General features: G+C 42.1%; 3 protein-coding genes across 3 annotated transcripts; all 3 read left to right on the top strand.

Moving 5' to 3' along the window:
- The first annotated feature begins 1,704 nt into the window (after positions 1-1,704).
- On the top strand, positions 1,705-3,543 carry oxld1 (oxidoreductase-like domain containing 1). The gene is made up of 2 exons (XM_076081615.1): positions 1,705-1,896; positions 2,398-3,543. Exons 1-2 carry the CDS (start codon positions 1,846-1,848, stop codon positions 2,791-2,793), a joined length of 447 nt encoding a protein of 148 aa, XP_075937730.1. The 5' UTR covers positions 1,705-1,845; the 3' UTR covers positions 2,794-3,543.
- Positions 3,544-3,677: 134 nt separating this feature from the next.
- pde6gb (phosphodiesterase 6G, cGMP-specific, rod, gamma, paralog b) lies at positions 3,678-8,233 on the top strand. The gene is made up of 4 exons (XM_076081616.1): positions 3,678-5,366; positions 6,621-6,842; positions 6,928-6,968; positions 7,061-8,233. Exons 2-4 carry the CDS (start codon positions 6,697-6,699, stop codon positions 7,135-7,137), a joined length of 264 nt encoding a protein of 87 aa, XP_075937731.1. The 5' UTR covers positions 3,678-5,366; positions 6,621-6,696; the 3' UTR covers positions 7,138-8,233.
- A 629-nt stretch (positions 8,234-8,862) lies between these two features.
- On the top strand, positions 8,863-22,930 carry nploc4 (NPL4 homolog, ubiquitin recognition factor). Its single transcript, XM_076081567.1, has 20 exons — positions 8,863-9,021; positions 9,957-10,037; positions 12,094-12,203; positions 12,387-12,638; positions 12,721-12,769; positions 12,887-12,981; positions 13,059-13,182; positions 13,573-13,752; positions 14,022-14,108; positions 14,767-14,838; positions 14,928-15,054; positions 15,731-15,891; positions 16,065-16,136; positions 16,314-16,406; positions 16,831-16,947; positions 17,152-17,254; positions 17,368-21,040; positions 21,138-21,223; positions 21,969-22,098; positions 22,565-22,930. The coding sequence occupies exons 1-17, from the start codon at positions 9,007-9,009 to the stop codon at positions 17,526-17,528; spliced, it is 1,899 nt and encodes a 632-aa protein (XP_075937682.1). The 5' UTR covers positions 8,863-9,006; the 3' UTR covers positions 17,529-21,040; positions 21,138-21,223; positions 21,969-22,098; positions 22,565-22,930.
- Positions 22,931-25,307: the final 2,377 nt, after the last annotated feature.

Here is a 25,307-nt window from a genome sequence, read left to right as displayed (position 1 = left end):
ATACTGATTAATGCATTATCATGAGACCGAGCTGAATCATTGAAGTCTTTGTTCACACAGTCTGTGTACTCAGCTTCCTTTTATTAGAGATTACCAGAGATCCATCTGTTCTTTCACAACAACATCAGCAGCCTTTTAATGAACGTTTGCTTTATGCGGCATAACAAAGGTCTGCGTTTCTACGACTGAGGGAGAAACCTCTCCTCGGGGCGAAGTCGCATTATGAGCCTCTGGTGAGATAACATGCCCCACCACACACCTGGTATCTCATGCCAGGCCGAGCAGCTGCCGTGTTTCCACACCGCGTTACCATGGATGTGGCCTGCAAACACTGAGGCCTGGGGCGCTCAGACTGCTTCTCTTCCACACACACACACACACACACACACACACACACACACACACACACACATCTCCTCGCGCATCAGTGAATGGGTCAAATAGTGAAGGAACCGGCAGGTTACGGTACAGAACCATTGAAAACACAAAGAACAAAAACGACATCAAAAGAGGGTTTACTTTTAGTCATGAGCATGAAAGGTGTCGTTTCACAGAACAAATCTGCTTCCCGGTGGTTTTAATGCTCTTTCTGAGCAGAGAGACATAATACATCTAAATGTAGAGCCGTGGAAATACCTCAGGGCAAACAAACATCTACTGAGCCTCTAATAATGGTTTCTGCTTTCATTAACATGATCTCAGCTTCAATACAGGTGTGTGGGAAACATATCACTTCCTCTACTAAGTTACAAGAAAGTCTCAAGTCCTGAAGGTTGTGTTTTAAATCCTGAACTAAGTAAGTAAGACAGTTAAAGGACATTTACAGAATGATTTTAATATATATATATTACTTTCAAATAAACACATTTATGCAGTTACAGTACAGTCAATTGTAATTTCTAATATGAATGTTGTTGCTCTCTGAGTTTTTACATTTAAACGTGATAATCCGAGGTATCATCTGATGACTGTGTGCTTTACCTCTTGCTTTCGCAGCGTGATTGGCTGCTGCAGGACAATAAAGATTTGATTTTAAAAAAAACAAATGTTTGGGTAGGGCAGCTTCCTGGTCTCAAATAGAGTTTGTTTGAGGGGCTCTTTGGATACGGACACATGAACACAGAAATATCACAAGAAAATGCAAAACCAATTTATTTTTAAACAATTAAAATGCCTATATTGTGATGACATTGCCATAAAAACCTGTGTCAAGGAAAGTCATTGGTGAAATGTGTAACATAGGCATATGATCATATGTTGTGTCTGTTTGGCTGAATTATACATTTAGCTGATGTCATGGTCCTGATGAGGCACATTCAGTCCTCTCAGCTGCAACAATACAAAATAAACATGAACCAAAGTCACACACACTCACTTATCAGATAATATATCATTGATTAAAGCGTCAATAATATGTATTATAGTATAATTCAAGATATACATCGATACATTTTATTTATATGGCGTTAGTATCAGTTATAGCGTGATGTGATATTTGTATGATGATCTTTATTGTGAGATCACGCAGGACATACAGGTGAAACACCGACACCTGCTGGACACAGACTGGTAATGCAGCTCGTCTTCTGGGAACCGCCCCCGAAACTATTCTGCGCTTTCTATTGGTTTACGTTCAGAATAGTGCTATTTGATTGGTCACATTATTTCCAGTCGGCCAATCAACGTGTTTGTTTATAACCACACACAAAGGTCATCGTCCGGGACGATTTGCTAGCTTGCTCCGGTGGATTTTAACGTCCAGGAGGAAAACAACTTCATAAAATCTACAGTTCTGAGAAAATGAATCACACAGACGCGTAACCGAGCCTCGTGTTTACTGCGACGATGCTGTGTTTGGGTGTAAATGTGGCGAGGTCGTCGTTGTCTTTACAGAAGGTTGGTAGCTAAGCTAACGGTAGCTAAGCTAACGGTAGAGAAGCTAACGTTCCTAACCTTTCCTTTGGTCACACTGTTGGGTAATATTAACAGTATACAGTGACGTTATTTGATTAAATATACAGACTTATATGTGAGATGATAATAGTAATGGCTGCAAGTGAAACTGAAATATAAGACATGTTTACGTTTCCTCTTCTACTTCAGAGCTTTTTGCTAAAACTTACAAACAGATTCAACCATGACACCACAGCTCTGTCTCTCTCATCAGTGTCTTCTTACACCTATAAATACGTGAACTTTAGATTCAAGATTCAACTTTATTGACATGTGCTCAGAGCACAAGCTGCAGGTTCGCTGTCCTCTCTAACTGCCACCAATCAAAGATTTAAATACTTAAATAAACCGGTTAGAAGAGGAGAATACAAACAGGGAATACATGACTGCATGGAGTGTTTACAGAGTTTCATTATGATCATATCTCATCGTGCTGTCTTTCAGCTGTGCATCCTCTCCCTGCTGCACACGAGACATCGGTCCTATCTCTGCCCGGTGCCGTCGTGGAGGAGAGGCCGACGCAGCCTCTCTGCTGCACCGGGTTCTCCTGGACCAGGTTCCTCTGCTCCTCCAACGCTGACGGAGTCCTCCGACTGCTCTGACCCAGAACCCGGCCGCACCACCTCCGCCTGGTCTCCTGAGGATGGTCCGCCGCCGGCTCCCACCCACTGCTGCATGAGCGGCTGCCACAACTGTGTGTGGATCGAACATGCAGAGCAGCTGCTGGCGTACTACCACGACGGAGGGGACCAGGCGCTCGCCGCCATCGAGGAGAACGTCCTGGATGAGAACCTTAAAACCTACCTGAAGATGGAGATAAGACTCTTAAAGAAGACGTGACGGAATCTTTTACTGCCAGCGGCTTCGACCACAGCGTCGGCTGAGTGTTGTGAGCGTTCATAGTACCAGTTTAAGCACTTTATGACACACTTCAGTCACTGCTTTTACCTCCTCATCTTCACTCCCTCCTCCGGTGGCTCACACTGTTCACGTCTCTCCTGAAAGGATGAAAATAATCCGTCATCGAGCAGTAACGCTGAGATTAGAGAGGTCAAAGTTGAATCAGAACGTTTCTCGAAACTGACTTTCAGTCTTTGTAAAAATGTTTCCATGTGACTGTTTCTCCTCAATAAGTTTGAATAACTGGAGATCTGTTTCCGTCTGATAGTCCCACCTCTCCTGTTTCTGAGTGACGTCTGCCTCCCTGATGTCAGCAGTTGGTAGTGAGTGTTGTTACTGACGGGAACTGTTCCTCACAGAAGTCTGTTCTTTATTTCATGAGGTGCTTGACGTGGTGGCATTTTAAAGTGCATGTTTTTATTAACATTAGTTGTGTTCTTAATAACATTAGTTATGTTTTTGGGGCCTTTTTAGAAAATCCATTTGGTTTATTTTAACTTTTTTTGGTTTATCTTCGTGGTACTTTAGTCATAAAGCACATTTTGCACATTTGTTTTATTTATCAGAAGTTTGAACTGAAGTTAAAAACATGTGTTTTCTGATCTTCATTATATTTAAGAGTATATTTTGATTATGTATTTTAAATGTATTTATATGAGTTGTTTGTTAAATAAATGTTTCTGAGATGAACAGATTTCCTTTAACATCACTTCACCAGAGAGAGACAGACATGAAGCTGCCTGTCTGTCTGCCTGTCTGCCTGTCTGTCTGTCTGTCTGTCTGTCTGTCTGTCTGCCTGTCTGTCTGTCTGTCTGTCTGTCTGCCTGCCTGCTCTCATGAGGATGAAATATAATGTCAGTGTTCATGCTGGTGACTCTGTTGTTTTATTAGGTAACTTTATTAAAAACAACCACGTGATAAAGCTCACAGAGATCTGTCCTCTGCTATAAACATGTCTGTCTGACCGCGTGGCCAAATGGAAATCAGATGTCTCTCAACTGGAATGTGTCTCCAGAGAAATTAATAGTTGCACCTTTAGAGAATATAACTTCTTGGTGGAGGAATAAGAGCAAAACATTTGAGAGATATGGCGACGCTCCTTGGATTATATGAGGAATCTGCAGAGTGATGGTGTCTTTTTTTAATCTTGTATCAGGGATGTGAATGAATGAGATTCTGATGAATGTAGGAGGAGTCCTGCAGACCAGAAGTGAGACCCTGATGGACCCTGAAGCTGATCCGGTTCACATCTGCCCCGTTAGAATGACGTCCGTCGGTCGGCTGAGCAGAACGAGGCCCGATGCCGGTACGTCTCACGGATCTCACAGGTCCACTTTGTGAGGTGACGGGGACCCTGATCTCTGGTCTGGTGATGGAGATGTTCTGTGAATCCTGTATTACACAGGAGCCGGTGCACGCACACACACACACTCACTCCGTTATTCTTTGATCTGAGGATCACAGATGATCAGAAACTCTGAACCCAGAGACTCTGACGAGATGGAAAACATGCCAACGCTGCAATTGTGCAGCTGTGCATCGAATCAATAGCAGACTCGGAGTCAGTTCAACTCGTGACATGTTTGCATCACTGATTTCATTCATTCTTCTCTCGTTCTTTCATTGGCAGTCTACCTTCAAGGCAATAAATTCATTCATAGATTTAAATAGCATTTCATCTTTTGCCTGTAAAATAAAGAAATGATCAATATTCTCATCAATAGTGTACAACGAGCCTCATCACATCACAAACTACATCATATACGTTTAAAACATATTTCATTATATCAGAAGAAAACTGGAATGAAACGATCTTGAATACATGCAATTACATCAACTAACAAAAAGATTAGCAGAATGTATGTATGTATGTATGTAGCCACGTGTTTAGTAACTACATCACCTTCATGTACACTGAAACGTACATCAAGGCGATCAGAGAGACTGTTGCATGATGGGGGATTGAAGGGTTTCTCCTGAAGCAGACGGTGAAACGATTGCATAACAAGAGGAGGAACGAGCTACGAGGCCTTTCAGGAAAGCTTCCTAATCTACATCAGCATCGCTCACCTGATGGAGGTCGTCCTCTCTCTCTCTCTCTCTCTCTCTGTCTCTCTCTCTCCTTCCTGTCTGTCTCTGAGTGTATAATAAAGGCCCAAATACTCCAGGCTGTGTCATCTCATGTGAGAGCACGACAGCTTTTAAGACATTAAATGATGCAGGATGTGTCTCGCAAACTGGATAATGTCACAGATCTTCATCCAGAAAACTGACTTTAAATGATTCTCCAATGACCGTGCACACTCTCCTCTCTGTTGGACTCAAACCCCCAGACATGAGGCCTGTTGACATGAGAAGCCGGGAGGCGGGCGTGTCCGTAATCTGGTGCAGGCTCAGCGTATATAAGAGGGGCCCTGAGCCCCGGCTGGCCCTCACAGCGAGCCCAGCGTAGAGCTCCTCACATCTGCTGCGCTCACAGCGACTCGTCCGGCCGTCCTGCTCCAGAGCAGCCGGTGAGTAGACGCTCCGCCACACATCACCAACACCAACACACACTTATTGAGGGTCAGAGGGAACAAAATCAGAGAGCTGATGGTCAGTGGAGATTTATAGACTTTACAATCTTCATACTTTAGAGCGGAAAGGATCTGAAAAGATGGAGAAGTAACAGAATGATTGAGAGGACAAAGGGTCTTGTTGACTTATACAACACACTTTTTTCATTCAAGAGAAGATAAGATTCTCAAATATCATAAGAAGTATAGCTTTATAAAAAATGTGTCTGATGGAAGAATTACAGATTATAAGATGTAATACGTGGCTGCAGCGTCACTGTTGGACATGGAAAGTTTGAATGTTTTACCAGTGTGGACAAAGTTATGTTGAAATATGCAAATTAGGCATTCTCTTATTAATTATGTGTGAACCTTCAGCACACAGAGAGGAATGAAAGAGTGAAGTTTGGTGAATGTAAGAGCTGCTGAAGTGGAGATTTATCATCAGAGTCTGAGAACAAACTCATTGAGAGGAAACGTCCTTTAAAGAGACGTTTAGTTACATTACAGACATTTAGAGACTCTACAGGTGAACACATGAACTCATAGATATCACCATCAAACTTCACCACTTCATCACTCACATTAAGAGTAGTATTTATTGTATTACAAGTGTTCTGAAATGTTATGTTTAAATATGCAAATGAGGCTTTATGTAATGATAACTTTTGGTGAATTTAGGAGAAATCTACAGACGTAAACAGACAAAGTGATAAAATAAATGTTTTATTTCTAGTCTGAAAGAAGACGTGTTATGGAAGGAAAATAGCACAAAATCAGCACAAAGAACAACGTTCACTCCAATACTTTCATTGTGATATAAAGCCGCTGTGTTAAGCCTCGTTCAGGACGGATTGATCATTCAGACCCTCAGAGCGTGCTCAGCAGATCTCTGGGTTGTCCTTTCTCTAATGAGATTACATTTAGCTTGAAACAGAGAAGGGGGGGGGGGGGGGGGGGGGGTCCTTATTAACTTGAGCCAGGGATTATGGGAAATTGGGTCATCCTCACAGAATGAGGTAGTCCATCTGAGACATTCAATCAGTGTGAAATATGAGTGTAAATCCCACCTGGTGTCAGATCAGCGAGAGGATTAAGGCCTGTAATGTCAGACAGAGGTGACAGCAGCTGTGTGCTAACAGTCACATGAAAACAATACTTCATCCAAACATTCAACCGACTTTAGTCTTTCTTCCTTTTTCAAAATAAAAGAGGCCATCATCACGACGACCGCCCTTCAGAGAGGCAAAGCCAGCAGCCTGCTCACAGACACCAAACCCGCTGAAAAATGAATCTGGAGCCGCCCAAAGCCGAGATCAAGTCGGCCACCCGGGTCACCGGAGGCCCCGCCACCCCGCGCAAGGGACCGCCCAAGTTCAAGCAGCGGCAGACCCGCCAGTTCAAGAGCAAGCCTCCGAAGAAGGGAATCCAGGGGTATGTCTCCCATGATGCACTTTGTTTTCTTCCTTTAGAGGTTTAGAAATGTCGTGTGTAATTGTTTTGGTTTTTTTCTTTTCAGGTTTGGTGATGACATCCCAGGAATGGAGGGCTTAGGCACAGGTGAGTTCCCTTTAGGTTGCTCATGGGTTTCTGTGATCGGCGTGGCATCTGAATAACCTCACACCTCTTTCTTTTTTTTGTTCTTTTTGCAGACATCACTGTCATTTGCCCCTGGGAGGCCTTCAACCACCTGGAGCTGAACGAGCTGGCCAAGTACGGCATCATCTGAAGCCCTTTCCTGCACCTTCGCCGCCGAGATTCACGGGACACGTCCAGACACTTCAAACCGAACTTGTCCACACAAATTTACCACAACAAACACCAAAAAAATGGAAAAAGAGAAAAAGAAATCTACAAAAAGCAACGGTCCTCTTTCACGGGATTCTTCTTCTGACCCGACAGTTCACAACCTCTGCTCACGTTTAGCATCTCACATCCTCACTAGATCTGCACCGCTGCTCTAAACTCCTCTTCTCCTCTTCTCTCACTGCTCTTCCTTTTTTTTATCTCCTTTTTTCTTCTTTTTTTATCTTCTCACAGACAAAACATGAAACAAGCAAGGCAGCCTGCCAGACGAGTAAAATGCAAAAACCTGAATTCTGTAGAGACGGACAGCAGCTTGCCATCGCTCAGCGCATAGCTTTTCAGTGGTCATCATCATATCCCTCTTTTCCCTCAGGATACATTCATCTTCACCACTCCACCATCTATGTCTTTCCTCTAAATCTTCTTCCATCATAGATGCATGTGGTGTTCTCAGGAAAACATATCTTAAAGACCAGCTGAGAAGAGAATAAATGTCCATCCAGAAGTGTGTATCGTTCTGCTTCCATCATTGTGTTCGCTTGTGTTTCATATCCCTTCTTATCTGTTTAATATGAATGTATATGTTTCATGTTTATTTCTCACGCTTTCACGCGACACTGCGTGTTTATGTCTGTGTCTTTAAGATCAATGTTGTAGCATTCATCCATCATTCAGTGTTACGTTCATCTGTTCTTCATCGTTTCATCTCTGCTGTCCTCGTCATCGTCACTGATGCTTCGCTCTGTTCATGTTGAGACGTTGAAGGATTACCGATCTGTTCACATGAGATCAGTGCGTGCACAGCTTGAGTTACATTTAGCTTTTCGCTTTTAATTTTTTGTTGTCCTGACTTCAAGTCGAGAAGAAGATAATAACAAAGGTGTTGCTGTATGTTTGTCACTGATGGAAGAGTTGCTGGATTTGTCTTCATAAATTATGTTTCCAATGTTTGCACAGTGTCTGATGCATAATGGAGCTTTGTCCTCTCTACAGGAGGTGAGAAAAAATAAAGCATAAAAACAGGAACTTGAAAGTGGAGATGTATTTATTATCATTTATCATTTATTATAATATAATATTGTATATAACATTATTTAATATCTTATATCAGCTCTGCCATATCATGACATTACAGTAGTGTTACTATGTATATTACATTACAAACAACATCAATCACATCACAACTATTTAAGATTATTGCAACTCATTGATATAAAATATATGACAGTTTTAGGAAAAGGGGGATTCTTACTTTTATACTATATGAACATCACATCTCTCCATAGACCTAAATGAAGTAGTGGTGTTGCTAAATTTGAGCATTTCAGACTTACAGTGTACACTACAGCATAAACAAATGATATGAATGATATGCCCAGAGACCCAGGAACCAAACAGTACTGTGCTGCTGTGTCTCTGATAGCATTCAACACAATTGTATTTATCATGTGAGTACAATAGAAGCTACAATGATGACGTTCTAGATTTATCTCTATAAGTCAGGGCCACATATTTCCAGTTAATATAATGATATGTCCTCTCCATTGCAGTTGTAGTACAGCATGTACCCACTGCATTTACAATGACAAGTGGAACGATAAAAACAAGCTTGTTTCGGCCGTGCTCGTTTCGGTGTGGGACCGGTGTGAGAAACGGTTGGTCGGTCGGTCGCTAATGTCTGCAACACCCGGTGTTTGAGTTGTGGGATGGAGTTTCGTTGACTGACAGCAACGCTACGTGAAATTTATATTTAGTGTCTCTGTCGACTAACGCAGCGATATCTATCGGCAACATGGCGGATATTATTGTAAGTATGACGGCATGTTGTACTAACGGCCGTGCTGAGGGGTCGACTCGGCTAACGTTAGCTTAGCTTGTTAGCCCGAAGTCCGGAGTGATGAGGCAGCAGAATTAGCTTGGTAGCTAACGTTAGCAGTGAGTGTGAGTGGGGCCTTGTTTAGCTAACCCGGCTAATATTAGCTCTTTCGCTTAGCTTACGACATCCGAATAATAAAGCTACATAACCGGCACATTCAAGAATATAAATCACTGGATTATTGTTTAGCATGCACAGGTTATTAGCTAAATATTAGCCACAGTATAATATATATATATATATATATATATAAATATTTAAGGAAGGACAAGATGTTGTTGATTCATTAAAAGTGATACTTAGCTTTAGCTAACGTTGTCTGGTTTAAAGTCGACATCTTAATGTCACAATACAGAAGCTGTTTGTTTAACAGGAGATGCTCCGAGGTTAATGCCAACATTACTTTTTTTATGCATTGTCATCGTTGTCATAATATTCTGCCACTGACACCACAGTAAAGAGTCATATTTAAACGTTATTTTAGTTTTTAATTGGCTAACAATTGAGCTTTGTAGGATCCCAGTTGTCTGAATTGGTAACTTAGACCTCTGAGTAACTTAGACCTCTTCATTCTGCACTAATATCCCAAATCCATTGTCATTGTTGTTGTTCTTTATGTTCATATATATTCTTCGATATATATTTATATTGTACATGGTAGTTAAATGTTTATGCTTAGTTTCTCTGTCCTTTGTTGTCTTTAATGTCCTTGTTTTAATATTTCTCTTATTTATTTGTATATTCCATGTATGTACGTTGAGAGCAACGTGGAAACTGGAGTCAAATTCCATGTATGCGTACACACACACGGCCAATAAAGCTGATTCTGATTCTGAATATAGCTTATGTCTTTGTTGTTTTCTTAGGTCATCAGGGTACAATCCCCAGATGGGATGAAGAAAATTGCTTCTACCAAGAGGGAGACAGCTGCTGCTTTTTTAAAGAAGGTACTGTATCTATCTAATGATAAAAGTCTTCAGTCTTTTTCATACATAATCACATTTTTAACACTCTGGCCTCCTTCAAAACGCTAAATTCTTGGTCAATTTATGCATAAAAATCTGTTTGCTAAACATGTACACCTCATCTTTAGTCAGACTATTTCTTCAGTAATGCAAGCGTCAACACATGCATTGTCGTCACAAAGAATATTAGTGTTTCTCTGGCTGTTGTGGCCGATCATTGTTCAATTGTGTGAGAAGCTGTGCAGAAAGTACCAGAGCAGGTCAGTCCTGCACTGCTCCCGTGTGGTCGGCTGGCTTCCACTATTAACACGCGTAGTGGTCCACTCACTTGTTATCACAGCTGCGTAGCAGGTTGTGGTTTACAACCCAGGCACTACAGGGAATGATCAACACATAGAACGGATAATTTGGTCCTGAATTGTTGTATTTTTGTAAGAGCAATCCTTTCTAACTTTGGCTCCATCGCACCTATATTCATACATAAACACTCAAAAATAATTACAAATGCATTTGAATCATTCGATTTAAAAACCTTAAATAAAACTGCATTCCAGTCACAGCGGAGCATTGCAGCAGCACCTCATTAAAAATGTATGCATCCGTGTTGAGCTAGGATGGTGTAGCCTGCAGATCAATGTAGGGAGTCGTCTTCATTCCCTGCAGCCAGCGATGGTGGGAATAGAAAACCAGTGGAGAGTTAGTCTGAGCCCTGCAGCTTTTATTTCTGCAGCTGAGACAGAATGGATGAAACTCATGATGTCCTGTCTCATGCAGTCTGACAGTCTAAAGTTTCACCCAGAATACAGTAAAAATATCTTACAGTGGTTTTCTTTTTGTGTGGCTTCAGAGAAATACTGACTGAAGGCTCAAAGAACCTGTAGTGCCTCTGACTGTTTTACCAACACTGACTTTAACAGATGACTAGAAACCAGTGGTAGATGTTTGTTGTTGTCTGTTGGTTTAGATGTCACTGGATCAATGCAGCTGTCTTAGGCACAGTGTTCTGTAGTAAGTGTCATCATGGCCAGGATAATCATCGTGCTCTTATGTTAACATTACAAAGGTTCACTAATGCGTGTTGAAAGTTAACATCAAGTGATGACGTCAGAAGGTCTTCCTACAAACAGTTTCTTTTGCTCTAAGGAATAACTTTTACTACGTTGACGCGTAGAGTCCACACTACTCCGCCGTTCTACAACCACTAAAGCTGAGACATTTGATAAAGCTGTTGACGTTGTTTTAGTTTGAAAACTCCGGGGTTGCGTTTTAGTCTGGACGGGCAGATACGGTGATCTTTGAAAACGATGACACAGACACCCACGTTCATTACTTGATCTGGTCTTAGCAGTCACAACGTGTCCTTTCCTGATTCATCACACCGCCGGAAGAAAGCAAAAAACATTAGTCTTGATAACCGAGTGACTACCAGTGCTTAAATTCAGCATGGATAGCGAATTACAGGCGTTGCTGACCTTCTCTAAATTCTGCATTTAATAATTTTACTACTGCCTACAAGTGGAGGAAGCAAGCTATTTGTTGAGCGCGTCCAGCGGCGCTGTCCGCCCTAAGAAGCGGACATTTGAATGTTTGCGGCTTTGAGGAGGACGATGGATCTTATCAATGCTTATTTTGTTCTGCACAACTATTGTAAAGTTCACAAAGAAACTGAAGACGAACTAAAGCAAAAAATGAAACCGTAGACGAACTAAAGCAAAAAATGCTCTCCAGCACGACAGGGACTTCAGCCCACCCATTTTAAATCTCAGACATATAGTGTGGATGTAGCCTGCAAGTGATTGTCATTGGTGGAAGAGTGGAAACCCTTTGAACATGCACCTCTTTCATTGGCACATGGAGAAAGCTTCTGAGACGTTAAGCTGCTGAACAGCTGAGACTGATTTAAATCTTTGTGTATTTTGATTCTCTCAACGTTGATGCATTTCATGGTGATGAAAGTTAGCTGTATTTTCATTTCTCCGCCATATGACAGAATGTTTTCATCCGGTCTAATCGGCACACGGCATCATTTCTCTCTCAGGTGGGCAAAGAGTTCGGGTTCAATTCCAACGGGTTTACTGTCTACCTGAACCGCAACAAGACCGAAGAGATCCTCTCCCAGAACAAAACTATGAGCCTGCTCAAGATCAAGTAAGTGAGAGTGGACAGCGTCGTTGAGTGCTAATAAAGTTTATTTTATAACTGTGAGTCACTGTAAAGACACACCTGTAGTAACTTTTTAAAAGTATAATCAATGACGATGTATCTGCTTAAAGGAATAACAGCCGCCGTACACACAATGTCACCCGTTACTTGTTTTCTGATCTTCTCTAGGCATGGCGACATGCTGTATCTGGTCCCTTCAGCATCCTCTTCCTCCTCTGGGGAGGTCATGGACACTGCCACCCCGCACTCCTCTTCATCCCTACCGTCCGTCTCATCCTCTTCTTCGTTCTCTTCTTCTTCTTCTTCTTCGTCCTCCATGATCCCCCGGTCCTTCTCAGCGCCCCAGGTCCAGGAGGATGAGATCGATCAGTATCTGACCAAGCAAGACGGAAAGATCTACAGAAACAAAGATCCACAGCTGTAAGAAAGAGAGCAGCTGGAGGAAAACATCCGAAACAAACACAAATATCAGATACTAATGATTCTGTTTGTCTTGTTACAGATGTCACCATGGTTCCCTTGGAAAATGTGTGCACTGTGTACCGTTAGAGGTAAGGGAATGTATTCTTGTTTCTTACACTGAGGCTGTGGTGCTTTTCAGGTTTATTCAGATTCTACTTATTGAAACTGGCTTCTTCTTCTTCTTCTTCTTCTTTTTATTATTTCAGCCTTTTGACGAAGACTACCTGAATCACCTCGACCCTCCAGTGAAGCACATGTCATTCCACGCGTACCTTCGGAAGCTGACCGGTGGAGCTGATAAGTGAGAAGTCTTCCTTTGTTTTCCGTGTAGATCCAGATATTTACATTGCATTCTAACTGTTTCTTTGTCTCCTGCAGAGGGAAGTTTGCAGCTCTGGAGAACATCAGCTGTAAGATCAAGTCGGGCTGTGAGGGACACCCTCCCTGGCCGGAGGGGATCTGCACCAAGTGCCAGCCCAGTGCCCTCACACTGAACAGACAGGTATCATCATGATAATGATCATAATAAACCTTATTTATTTATATGGCACCAACGTGCTTTACATCTCTCAGGGTCGTACTATGATCTGCAGAAGCGAAAAATAACTCAAATAGATAATCATCTTAAATAAAACATTGTTTAAATTATAAGTTTATTATCAAGAATGAAAAATCACACGGGACCGAGTTGGATAATAGACCTAAAAACATCGGGACCAACTATCAATTAATAATCTAAAGCAGGATTATTTAAATGACTATAATGAAGGAGCGATGTGTTCGGTGTCGTGCTCAAAGAGGAGCTGAGGACCGAACGACTCGACACAACTCTGTGATTGAAGAAACAAACCTCTGCTCGTGAGCCTGAAGCTTTCCTCTGTTCTTCTCCCAGAAATACAGACACGTGGACAACATCATGTTTGAGAACCACACCATCGCCGACCGCTTCCTGGACTTCTGGAGGAAGACGGGCAGTCAGAGGATGGGCTACCTGTACGGCCGCTACACCGAGCACAAAGACATCCCGCTGGGCATCAGAGCCGAGGTGGCCGCCATCTACGAGCCGCCACAGGTGAGCCGTCCACTCTGAATGAATCACTGACTCTTAGATTTGTTCCTCCATCAACAAGTAACAGTCTGTATTAAACTTAGTTTATAATTAACGGAGTGAAGCCAAAATGATGTAATCACAACCTGCGGCAGAACGTATTTAGACATTCACAAATAGTTCACTGATAAAACAACAGTACGTTGAGCATAAACGCCTCTGAGCATGCTCAAAGCGTTACACTTCGTAGTAGCTCCTTTTGTTTTACTGTCATGGTCTCTTCTGTGTTTCAGAATGCGACTCAGAACAGCCTGGAGCTGGTGGAGGATCCTAAAGCTGCTGCTGTGGACGAAATCGCTGCCAAACTGGGCCTGTGCAAGGTGGGCCCCCCCCCTCTGTTTGACGCTGTGGTGTCTGACCGTGTTTCACATCTAGTACTGACAGCTTGTACAGACTCAGGGCAGAGTTATGAAGCATTTTTGAATTTTTGATGAATTCAACAATGAATTTAACCTGATCCTTTACTTAACTTTCCTTTAAACATTATTATGTCTGCGTGTGTTGATGGTGCGTGTGTTTATCTTGATGGGAATGACCGCGCCTACACCAGTTAGAAAGGAGACATGCAGGAAGGAGTTACTGTCTCTCTCTGTTCTTTCTGTTCTTTCTGTGGTCTTCTTTGTGATTTATTCTTCATTAAGATGATTTGAAAACTTTTGTAACCCTGCAAACAACTGTTATTTTTATTATAGATTAATCTGTTTATTATCTTCACAATTAATCATTTAAAAATGTCAAATTGTGAAATGTATGTCCAGAATCATTTCCCAAAGCCAGAGATGAGATATTCTTTATTTGACCGACAGTCAGAAACAAATCTGTCTTCAGTTTATTTTCATAGAAGACAAATATTCACATCTGTGCAGCTGAAAAATGACTTCTTAAAACAATCACATTTATTGTAGATTAACAAACTGTTCAATCAGCTGCTTCTACTCATGTATCCGTGTTCCTCTGTGTTCCTCTGTGTCTCTCCAGGTGGGCTGGATCTTCACTGACCTGCTGTCTGAGGACACGAGGATAGGAACAGTCCGCTTCGTGAGGAACCATGTGAGGATGAACCCCCTAAAGACCACCTGTTCATCAGAGTAACAGCTGCTTCCCCCCCCACGTTTACACATTGTCCCCTCTGCTGTTAGGAGTCTCACTACCTGAGCGCGGAGGAGTGCATCACAGCCGGATACTTCCAGAATCTACACTCAAACTCTTGCAGACTCTCTCGAGACGGCCATTTTGGCTCTAAATTTGTGACCGTGGTGGCGACAGGTATGATTTTGTTCACTATGAGTTCAACTATTCCTGTTGATACGTAGTTATCGTCTAAACTACGATGTGGTGTGAATAAATACGTGTTATACGAGCTACAATGATCCAGTTTAGACATGAAGAAGTTATGTTCTTGTGATCGTCTGTCTTATTTTGAAAAGTTCATTATTTGTGTACATTGTTAACAGTCTCAACTAAACAAGCGTAGTCACATGTACAAGTAGCACTGAGAGACTTCACCTTCTCTGAAATACAAAGCTGGATTTAACTACACAGACTTGTGAGGTTTCCGTGTTTTTATTTTTAACTCCTCTTCAGTATCTGCGTTGTGTTCGTAGTAGTTTTGAGGCCGGTGAAGCAGCGTAACACAAACCAGATGCTCTGTGGGATGGAGGCCAAGAGTTTACGCTTTCCCTCCTTCACAAAGAGACCACCTGGTCGTAGCGGTGACCTCGTCACTGTCATTGGCTTTAATGAGCTTTAATGACGTCACAGCGACTCATCCGCTGCCAGCTTCACACGGTCCAGCTGTTTTACTTTCCCTTTGTTTGCAGACGTCGTCTGTTTGCTAATGAGCCTCGCGTGTGACGATGAAGAGCTGCTAGAAATACGAGCAGCACACCGACACAATAATAGTTAAATAATGTTGTTGGCTGCTGCCTCTCTCTGCGTGCAGGTGGTCCAGACAACCAGGTGCACTTTGAGGGATATCAGGTGTCCAATCAGTGCATGGCTTTGGTGAAAGACGAGTGCTTACTGCCCTGCAAAGACGCTCCGGAGCTGGGCTTCGCTAAAGAGTCCTGCTCGGAGCAGTACGTCCCAGACGTCTTCTACAAGGTGAGCCCTCCTCCACGGAGCATATGAATGATAACGTATAATGGAGTATGGTTCATGTGGTTGAGAATACACAGACTCTTACTTTGTTGTTGGGGTCTTATGAGTCTGGTCCATCCAGATGTTTTCTTTCCAGATGTACAGATTTGACGATGTTGTTTTTTTTCATCCAAAAGGACAAAGACAAGTTTGGGAATGATGTCACGTTTCTAGCTCGGCCTCTTCCTGTGGAGTACCTCATCATAGATGTGAGTAGGGTTTAGTGTGTGTGTGTGTGTGTGTGTGTGTGTGTGTGTGTGTGTGTGTGTGTGTGTGTGTGTGTGTGTGTGTGTGTGTGTGTGTGTGTGTGTGTGTGTGTGTGTGTGTGTGTGTGTGTGTGTGTGTGTGTGTGTGTGTGTGTACTGAATGTTTTTCTTCTTCTACAGATAACTACCACTTTTCCAAAGGACCCCCAGTACACCTTCTGCTCCACACAACGCTTCCCCATCGAGAACCGAGATATCCTGAGAGAGACGCAAGTAAGACTTCAAACCTCCTCACCTCTGGTTGAACCAGTGAAGACATTTAAATAATGACCTAAGAGAAGAATGAATTCATACATTATCTTGTCAAATATAGTTTATTTGTGTTTAAAGATTTTTTTTCCTGAACACAAAGAAGTTTGAAAACTGCTTCAGCCTGAAAGAAGCAATATTCTGAATGGAATCAAATTTGTTCTTTTTACACCATAGATTTCTCCTCCACTGAACTAAAGGAGGACTAGTGTTCTAGTGAGGACGTTTAGTCGTCTCATTTACACTCTTTAAGATTCACCAGAGGGGCGTTCACTGACCTGTTTTATATCAGAGAACTAAACTCTAAGATCTCCTCAGCTCGTGTTAAACTCACTACGATGAGCTCAGAGGAAGTTAAACACTAGTTTTCTTATTCGTTTGTCTGCAGGACTTCCACAGTTTAGCTACATACCTGTCTCAGTGCACCTCCACGGCATTCCTGGACATCGTGTCGGACTTCCATCTGCTCCTCTTCCTCGTCACCAATGAAGTCATGCCTCTGAGAGTAGGTCCACGCTTCCATTTGTGTTAGAATAACTCCACGTTCTTCTCCAGCCTGGAGACGGTTACTGGTGTGAGGATGTTTTCAACATGACGATCAAAAGAGGATAATTATGAACGGCTTAATCAGATGTGGATGTTCTCTATAATATCCAGATGCTAGTGGTGTGTGTGGTGGATGGATCAGAGTTTGTGTTTGTGTCTTTAGGACAGCATCGGGTTGCTACTAGACGCAGTGAGGACTTCTAATGAAGATCTGGCTCAGACCTGGAAGAAGTCTGAGCAGTGGGCCACCATCGAGCAGCTGTGCAGTAAGTCACTCTGAATCAGACCAGACCTGAACATTTTATATAGAAACATTCAGCTCATTTAAAGTTTAAATCAGTAGTTTGAGTGGTGTAACCCGGCCCTCCTGTCCCTCCAGGCACCGTGGGCGGGCAGCCCTCCAGCTCTCAGGGTTACGGAGCCATGGGGGGCCCCTCGGTCCCGGCCTCGTCCTCCGCCATGTGGTCCTGCCTCCACTGCACCTTCATGAACCAGCCCGGCACGGAGCTCTGTGAGATGTGCAGCCTGCCCCACGGTTAAAAAAAAAAAAAAAAAAAGGAACCCTGATCTTTATGCCCCGCCCCCTCCTCGTAACTAGCCAGTGACATCATCGCTGCACCAGGACCAGCTGCGAGATTCGGACCCCCCCCCCCCCCCCCCTGTTTTTGTTTTCTTCGGCCTCCCGTTGGAGCGTCTGTCCAGAGGATGCACTCGTTTACATCGAATTCATCAAGTAAATCAGATAAAAACCAGACTGTGTTTCTTTTGTATCCCTCCTCACAGCGCCGCAGCTCGTTAAGGTAACCCCCCCCCCCCCCCCCCCTGAATAATCAGCCCCCCTCACATGAATCCTGGAGTGTTTGGCTCTCCCACATCAGAGCCCCTCTCACTCTCACACCGTCTTACGGATAAATCTCGCTGTGTATGAATACATTTGAGGAATGGTACTGTTATTTAATTCAGCTTTTCTGTAGTTTTTTATCAGATTGTTGTAGCTTTACATTTAGAATCTTCAGCGTGGACTCTGACACTCGGTCAGGTCTTTATAGGTCCTGGTCTCTGACAAGCCCCTAAAAGTACAATCATCACCAAACTCGGACCTGAAAGCTCTTTGAAGAGCTGCAGAGTGATTCCACCGACGTAGAGTTTATATTTAAAGTCCCGGAGCTGGAACACAAACAGCTGTTCAGCCCTCACTCGTCCTCCAGCGGTGAGTGATGACTCCTAAACATCTCCTGCTGGTTTGTTGGAATTGTAGCCTTTTGGGATTTTGTGGTTTGAACTCGAGCAGGTCCGATATGTAGCTTATGTTCTCAGCTGTATGTTCCGTCTCTGATAAAACGACATCATCATCACTGACTCACTGTTTTAGCCGCGAGGTGCTTCTAGAAACAGCCGGTGCTCTTCGTCCTCTGCTGATGTGGCCCCTCGGGGTCTCTCCATCGCTCGGCCCTCAAAGACTCTGCTGCTCCAGAGGGTCACCACGGGGAGGAAAAGATGGCCGACACGGAGCCTGAAACAATGTGAAGAGCACTGAACGCTCCTCGATGGCATTCAAAATAGCAAACTTCACTCAAAGACTCATTTCACCCACAATTACAATTAAAACACAAACGTTTTCTCACTTCCCTCTAGTTGTGTTAAGCTGAACAGACAGTTATAAGGTCTGAGATTGATGGAGGTGAATGGACATTGAAATGTGCTTCATTGGCAGAACGTTCTCCATAGAACCCACTCGTGGTGAGAGGGGAAATGTTTTTGTTCTCATTAGTTTCAGTGATTGAACCCGTTAACGTATCTCAGTCAGCAGCAGACGTATCGGGATGGGTGGATGGAGAACGAGAGTCAAGGGCCTTCATCTCTGGTTGCACGACGTCGACGCTCGTCACGTTCCTGACATTTACCTGCTGAGCCGAATCAAACGCACTGATGCTGTGTAGGAAGGTAAAGATAACATGAGGAGCCAGTGTGGGTTTGAAGCTGACAGATTTGACCCTAAATCACTAATGACACTGATGCTAAGATACAAAGCTAACAAGCTGCACATTCCCTTATTTAAATACTCCTGATCCGTCGTCACGCTGCTGCAGACTCTCAAACCTTTCACCAACACTAACGTTCACCGGTCTGTTCCCCACACGCACAACTTTGTGACTCTGTTACACAAAATATTATTATTTTACTAGAAGGATGTTGAAACTGGCAGGAAAGCCGAGCGACTCTAAATACATACCGTCCGTCGGGCCTCTTCAGTTAAGAGGAGTTGTTTATCTAAATCATCTATGAGCTTGACAGTGATTCCATTGATGAAGTGAGAATATATTTTTAGTTGTAGGTTCATTTAAAACTGCTCGTTTTTGTTTTTTCTCGGTGATATGATTCTTTCCTCCGTGTTGAGTTCTCGAGAGCGTTTTATCGGATTCTATCGGAGCTACAGCCGGACGCTCACTGAGGAGCCTGGACGTTGTTGACCTGGATATGAGACAAAATAATAATAATAAAAAAAACAAAGAGTTGTTATTGCAGATAATCTTGTTTGATTTGTCTGCCAAATAGACCAGAAAGTACGTACTTAGAGTACTTATTTGTTGTACATTTAGGAGACTAATAAACGACAAATGGGAACTGAAAGATTATAAAACACTTTATGTTTAGTGGGAACCATAACACCAAAGTATTTAGACGCTCGATCACTTTTATTTCAGGGCAGTTTTCACAGTTTGGACAACACGGGACATTTTAAAGGGGACATCAATGCTCATTTTTAGATCCATAGTTGTATTTCTTGTTTCTACTCGAACATGTTTACATGCTGTAATGTTCTTAAAACACATTATTGTTCTCATGCCGTCTGTCTGATTACACTGTTATTCACAGTCTGTCGGGAACGCTTCGTTTTAGCGCCTGTCTCTTTAAGAGCCCCTCCAGAAAGAGCCCAGTCTGCTCTGATTGGCTCGTGAAAAAATACATGGCGCACCTTTGCAAAGGTAGTTCTCGACTTACTTTTTCACCATCTTCCCCAAACCGTCCCAGAATGCAACTTGAGCATCAAAGTGGACTGTCCTGAAATGTATAATCTTAGTTAAAATCATTCAGTGATCTTTAAGGTTTAGGTTTATTTTTGTTCATAATTTATTCAAAACATTATTTTTATTTGAAGAATTCATTTTATTGCTTTGATTTTAATAATTTGTATATTTTGTCTTTGACGTGTAGCAAGTGAAGTTTGCATTTGATTGGACTGCAAAAAAGTGGGCGGGGTTAGAATGAAGCGTGTGACACACTTCAAAGTTGCGAGTTGATTGATGGATGGACGTCACGATATTATTGGTTGTAATTGGTCGGTACAAGCTTACATAAGCACGACATATTTAGTTTTTCAAGAAGAAAAATTGTATAAAAATACGAATAATGAGATTTTCTTTCGGTTAGGACCGAAAAGTTTTTTTTTTTTTCGTTTAATCTCGACTTTAAATTAACTCAAACCAAGTTTTGCTTCTTTTTTTTTTTTTACTCCAACTTCTTGTTATTTATGAGCCGACAAATATACCTCCAGATAAATATGCAACTAGCTAATGTTGACTGATGGGTGTCCATAAACCTTCTTGTAAAGCGGGGGTTCTAGTCTCCAGGTTTCCCTGTCAGGGTTTCTGTTGTGATGGGTCTCTAACGAGCGATCCGAGTCGGTCCTCCGGTGGCCTCCTCAGGACTGCAGATGGACAACAGATGAAGAACAGGAATGTGTAAGTTCAGTGGTCGCCGTAAATCCTTTGATCGCCTCTCCAGATCCCAGCGTTCATGTTCCTGTTTCTGTTCCTGTTCTCTTAAAGAAGACTCTTTTATAAAGTTTTGACACATTTTCACAAAAGCTTTCGTTACTTCGGTGCTGAAACGATAATTAAAGGATGTAATAGGAAACAGACTTGAGGTTTGAAGTGCAGATATTTGACGCTGTCTGATGGCGGTGGAGACTGAAGACCCTCCTCCAGATGAAATACCCTCAAAGAAAAAACATCCTCACTGGACTGTTTGACTCCGAGCTGCCGCTGCAGGTACGTTTCCTACGTTTAATCACCGCAGACAAGTTTAAACTCTTCAGTTGTTTCTTCTTAAATGTTAAAGATGCTCAGACGTGTTTTTGTGTTGAAGGATGAAGACGGCTGGACTTCTGTTCTTCTTGTCGGTGACTCTGAGTTCTGCTCAGAAACACAGACCAGAGGATCACAAGAATGAAGGTTAGTGAAGTAATGAATAAGTTTAATCTCTCACACATTAAAGTTATTTTCCCCTCCACTTTATTTCAGTGGGAAATATATCGCGTCTTAATCTCAGGTTTAAGATCTGTCTCCCCTTAAAGCCGGAGGAAAGTGCTTTAAATGTTTTAAATGGTTACGCTTGTTTTAACCGTTTTTAAATGTGAGGCAGGTCCTAAATAGTGTTCAGATAAAATACATGCACTTCAGGTATTATTGTTACTGTACGTTGACTTTTAAACGCAACCGTAAGACATATTTCTAGTTTTAGAGTTTTTCTTTATTTAATCTGTCTTTTAAATCATATTTTATGGTATTTACACTTTTGTATGTAAACGTTTATGATTATTGGCTATGAAGCATGTGTTGCATTTCATGCAGGAATTAGGATAAAGAAATAAGGTTTATTATTATTAATATTATATAATCTATGCGTCTAAATGTTGTAACTACTTTCAGCCCAGTCTGTCTTTTGTCCTGCAAATCACCAAAACTGAGGACTCGTGTTACAGAAACAGATTTAGATTTTACATTCAGTAACTTGTTGTAACTCATATTATTATTTTGACTACTTCTGTCCTTCTGTTTTGTGTTCTTCTACGTTTCTTCTGTTTTTCTTGTAAATGTTTTCTTCATATATTTAATTGTTTTGCCCTGCAGCAGGAGTAACCTTCTGTCTCTGAATACTCGATTACATTTCATCCTGCTCTGTTTGACTCGCCTGAAGCAGAGAAAGTGAACACCAGAGGATGCTCCAACCTCACGCTGGTTTTAGACAACTGGAAATACGCCATCATGACGCAGGTCAAAGATCTGCTCCTTCATGACCACAGCACCGTGCTGCCCGACTACGGGAGGTGAGGACGCTTCCGCTTACTGTGTGTCTCATTGTTTGTATCTTTGTAGTTGTTTTGTGTCTCTTTGTAGTTACATGTCTCTTTGTAGTGACTGTTTGTCTCATTGTTTGTATCTTTGTAGTTGTTTTATGTCTCTTTGTAGTTGTTGCGTGTCTCTTTTTGTAGTTACTGTTTGTCTCATTGTTTGTATCTTTGTAGTTATTTTGTGTCTCTTTATAGTTGTTTTATGTCTCTTTGTAGTCACATTGTCTCCTTGATTTTTTTGGTGAGTCTTTGTGAATCTCTTCCTTGTGTCTCTTTGAGTTGGGATTTCGTCGCTGAAGGCCAGGGGGCCCCTGAGACTTACGGCCCCTGGCCCTGTGCCCGATATGTCAATTCAGTAATCCATCTATGCCCATTGTAGGTTCTTCTCCCATCGTCATTGTAAGATGCTTTTAGTAATGAAAGTTATTTTTCCCTCCTTCAGGATCCAGCCGCTGTCCGACGCCCTGGGAGACCTCTACAAGGAGTTCAACGCCCTGAAGGAGCGTCTCTCTGAGCTGACAGACAGGTTTGACGGAGTGGAGGGCTTCGTGGACGGCGTGCGATCCGGAAGGAACCCCGCACCGCCCCGAGGGGAACCCCGACCCCCGGGAGAGGCGGAGCCTGCAGGTCGACCTCAAGGAAGGAGAACCAGGGTCGTAGTTCGGAGGATCAAGAAACCTGCAGGTCCTCAGGACTGAAGCTGGACCGGAGATGATGACGCTTTGAGAAGCAGCAGCATCACTGTTTGATGTGGTTTAATGTTGTTTATGCAGGAAGTTTCTCTTAATAAAGTCTCCAAATGAGTTCATATATCTTTTTTTTTTTACCACCTGCTAGATTTGACTTCTTTAGGTGCAGCTGAGGTTGTTTCTCATCTTTTAGGACTCTTATGTTGTAAAACACTTTTTTTCCAGTGACACAAAATGATGAAAACAGGTGAAATTTACTCCTAAATGATAAAATATAACAATTTTACTGAATTATTAGTATATTTTGGGGTGGAAACATAGTTGGCTCCTCTGTTTAATTTATTTATTCATCTTTTCTCACCTTCCTGTATAAAGGTTATACATGTTTTTCTTGTACGAGTCTATTCTACCACCAGGTGGCGCTGCAGCATCAGTGTGTACTCTGGGTTTATTCCATAAACTTGTGTAAATATGAATATTAACATTCTGTTGTACACTTTGAGGTGAATCAGGCAACATGACCTCTTGCGTATTTCACCTGTTATCTGATTAAATTCAATTAATTCATGTGCTTCTGGAAAACAACTTTGTGCAAACTGGTTTCCATGTCAATAATCAGTCTTTCGGCAGCATCATTCACACAATAAGCCTCTCAGTATTATGATTTATATAGTATTATTATATCACCTTATTGATGATAGTCTGGTAAAGTTTGTTGCACGTCATCTGAAACCAGAATGTTTTCCATAACAGCAGAGAAATTATCACTATGAGTCAGCAAAGATGATCTGTTTTTATTTTTTAGCATGCACAACATTACAACAATACTCCATACTGTAATACAAACGTTATTCAGTAAAAATAGTCATCAGCAAAAGTATTTAAAGTAAATTTGCTCAAATAGACTTATATATAAATAGTGTAGAAGTAGCTACAGGAAGAATGTGCCTGATGACGTATTAACATGGTCCATTTATATGTACAACAGATCAAAAAAAGAACCAGACAAGAGCCGGTCTCATTTGTCCACTCGGCTTTTAGACAAAGCTTGAACGTGCAGAGTCAACTCGTCTGCAGCCATGTTAGATTACGTATATACATATATATATATATATATATATATGTATATGTATATACGTCAGCGAGAACGTGGTTGTCAAGATTAAGTTTCACCAAGAAGTATATAAACAGCAGGAACCGGACAACCCTCTCTACCCATTGAGCCACGGCATTTTATTCTCTTTAATTTAAAAATAACACCTTTTGCACAGTGCTGGGCTTCAGGCGGTTTCTCTTTTTTTTTGCCTGCTTTAGAAAACACCCTTTCACGGGCACAGATGAAGCTGGGTACATAGAATAGTTTGCCAAAAAAACGCGCAATAAAGTCCGAAGTACACAAAGTGTGACACGGGATCCATTGCGTTTCGCTTCCCCTTATATTTCGAATCGCACGCAAAACCCGTGAACCATTTCCTGAATCAGTCACGTGGTATGACCGGCTTGCGAGGCTTCGAACGTCACCACATACGTCATCAACACAAGCCTCGATACGCGCTTCACAAAAATCGTCCTGGATTACTCGACACACGAAAGGTCACATCACTGTTGCCGTTTGTCTGGAGGAAAAGTTTCTGTGGTTTAGTGAAAATGTCTAAAGTCCAAATACTGAGATGTTTAGTCAACCAGCGACTAACTGCGGCTGCTGAAGAGATATGTGGTGTGTTTGAAAGAACGATAGCAGAGTACGAGGAGGAACTTTCTGCTTTAAAAGAGCAGAACGAGCGACAACGGAGACTGCTGGACGCTGTGTTCAACCCTCAGCTGCGGTTACACAGAGCAGGTTGGTTCTCTGACATGTTAGTGCGCCTATATGCTGAAATTCACGGTAAACGCATTCAAACGGCACAGATCAGGAGCGAGCGAAGGACTTTGCAAAGTTAGCGGAAAGATTAACGTGAGATAACATCCGGTTTCTCCAGACGAACATCCGGTTTTCAGAATAAGATGCCTACTAAGTATACATATTGCGTAATGGAAATGAGATTAAACGAATTATATTCACATTAAGTATAAAACATGCTACCTGCATCTCGTGAGTTAAAGGGAAAATACACCTACATTGTGCGTAAAGTGTCTTTCCAGTGAAGCTCTAGATCAGGGGTGTCGAACTCATCTTCACTCTGGGCCACATCAGCATCATGTTTCCCTCAAAGGGCCGGTTATAACTCTAAGACTGTATAACTGTAACTACTCCTAACATATTGTTAAATAACTCTCTCTGCATTTGATTATTGTTTATTCAAGTGTAAAGATATTGTATATGCAGTTATATAAATGTAAAAATATATGTAAGCACATTTCTGTTGTTATAACATAAATCATTTAAATTTAGGGTTAAGAAACCCACATTACTCTATCAAAGATCAAACTATTAAAGAAAATAACAAAGACAAATATCATCAAACACAAGTTATGACATTAACTTTGTTCAAAGCT

The sequence above is a fragment of the Anarhichas minor genome, unplaced genomic scaffold, assembly GCF_050575085.1.
Source record: "Anarhichas minor isolate MPS153535 unplaced genomic scaffold, ASM5057508v1 ptg000082l, whole genome shotgun sequence".
NCBI classification, from domain to species: Eukaryota; Metazoa; Chordata; class Actinopteri; order Perciformes; family Anarhichadidae; genus Anarhichas; species Anarhichas minor.
This window is presented reverse-complemented; position numbering and strand designations above follow the sequence as displayed.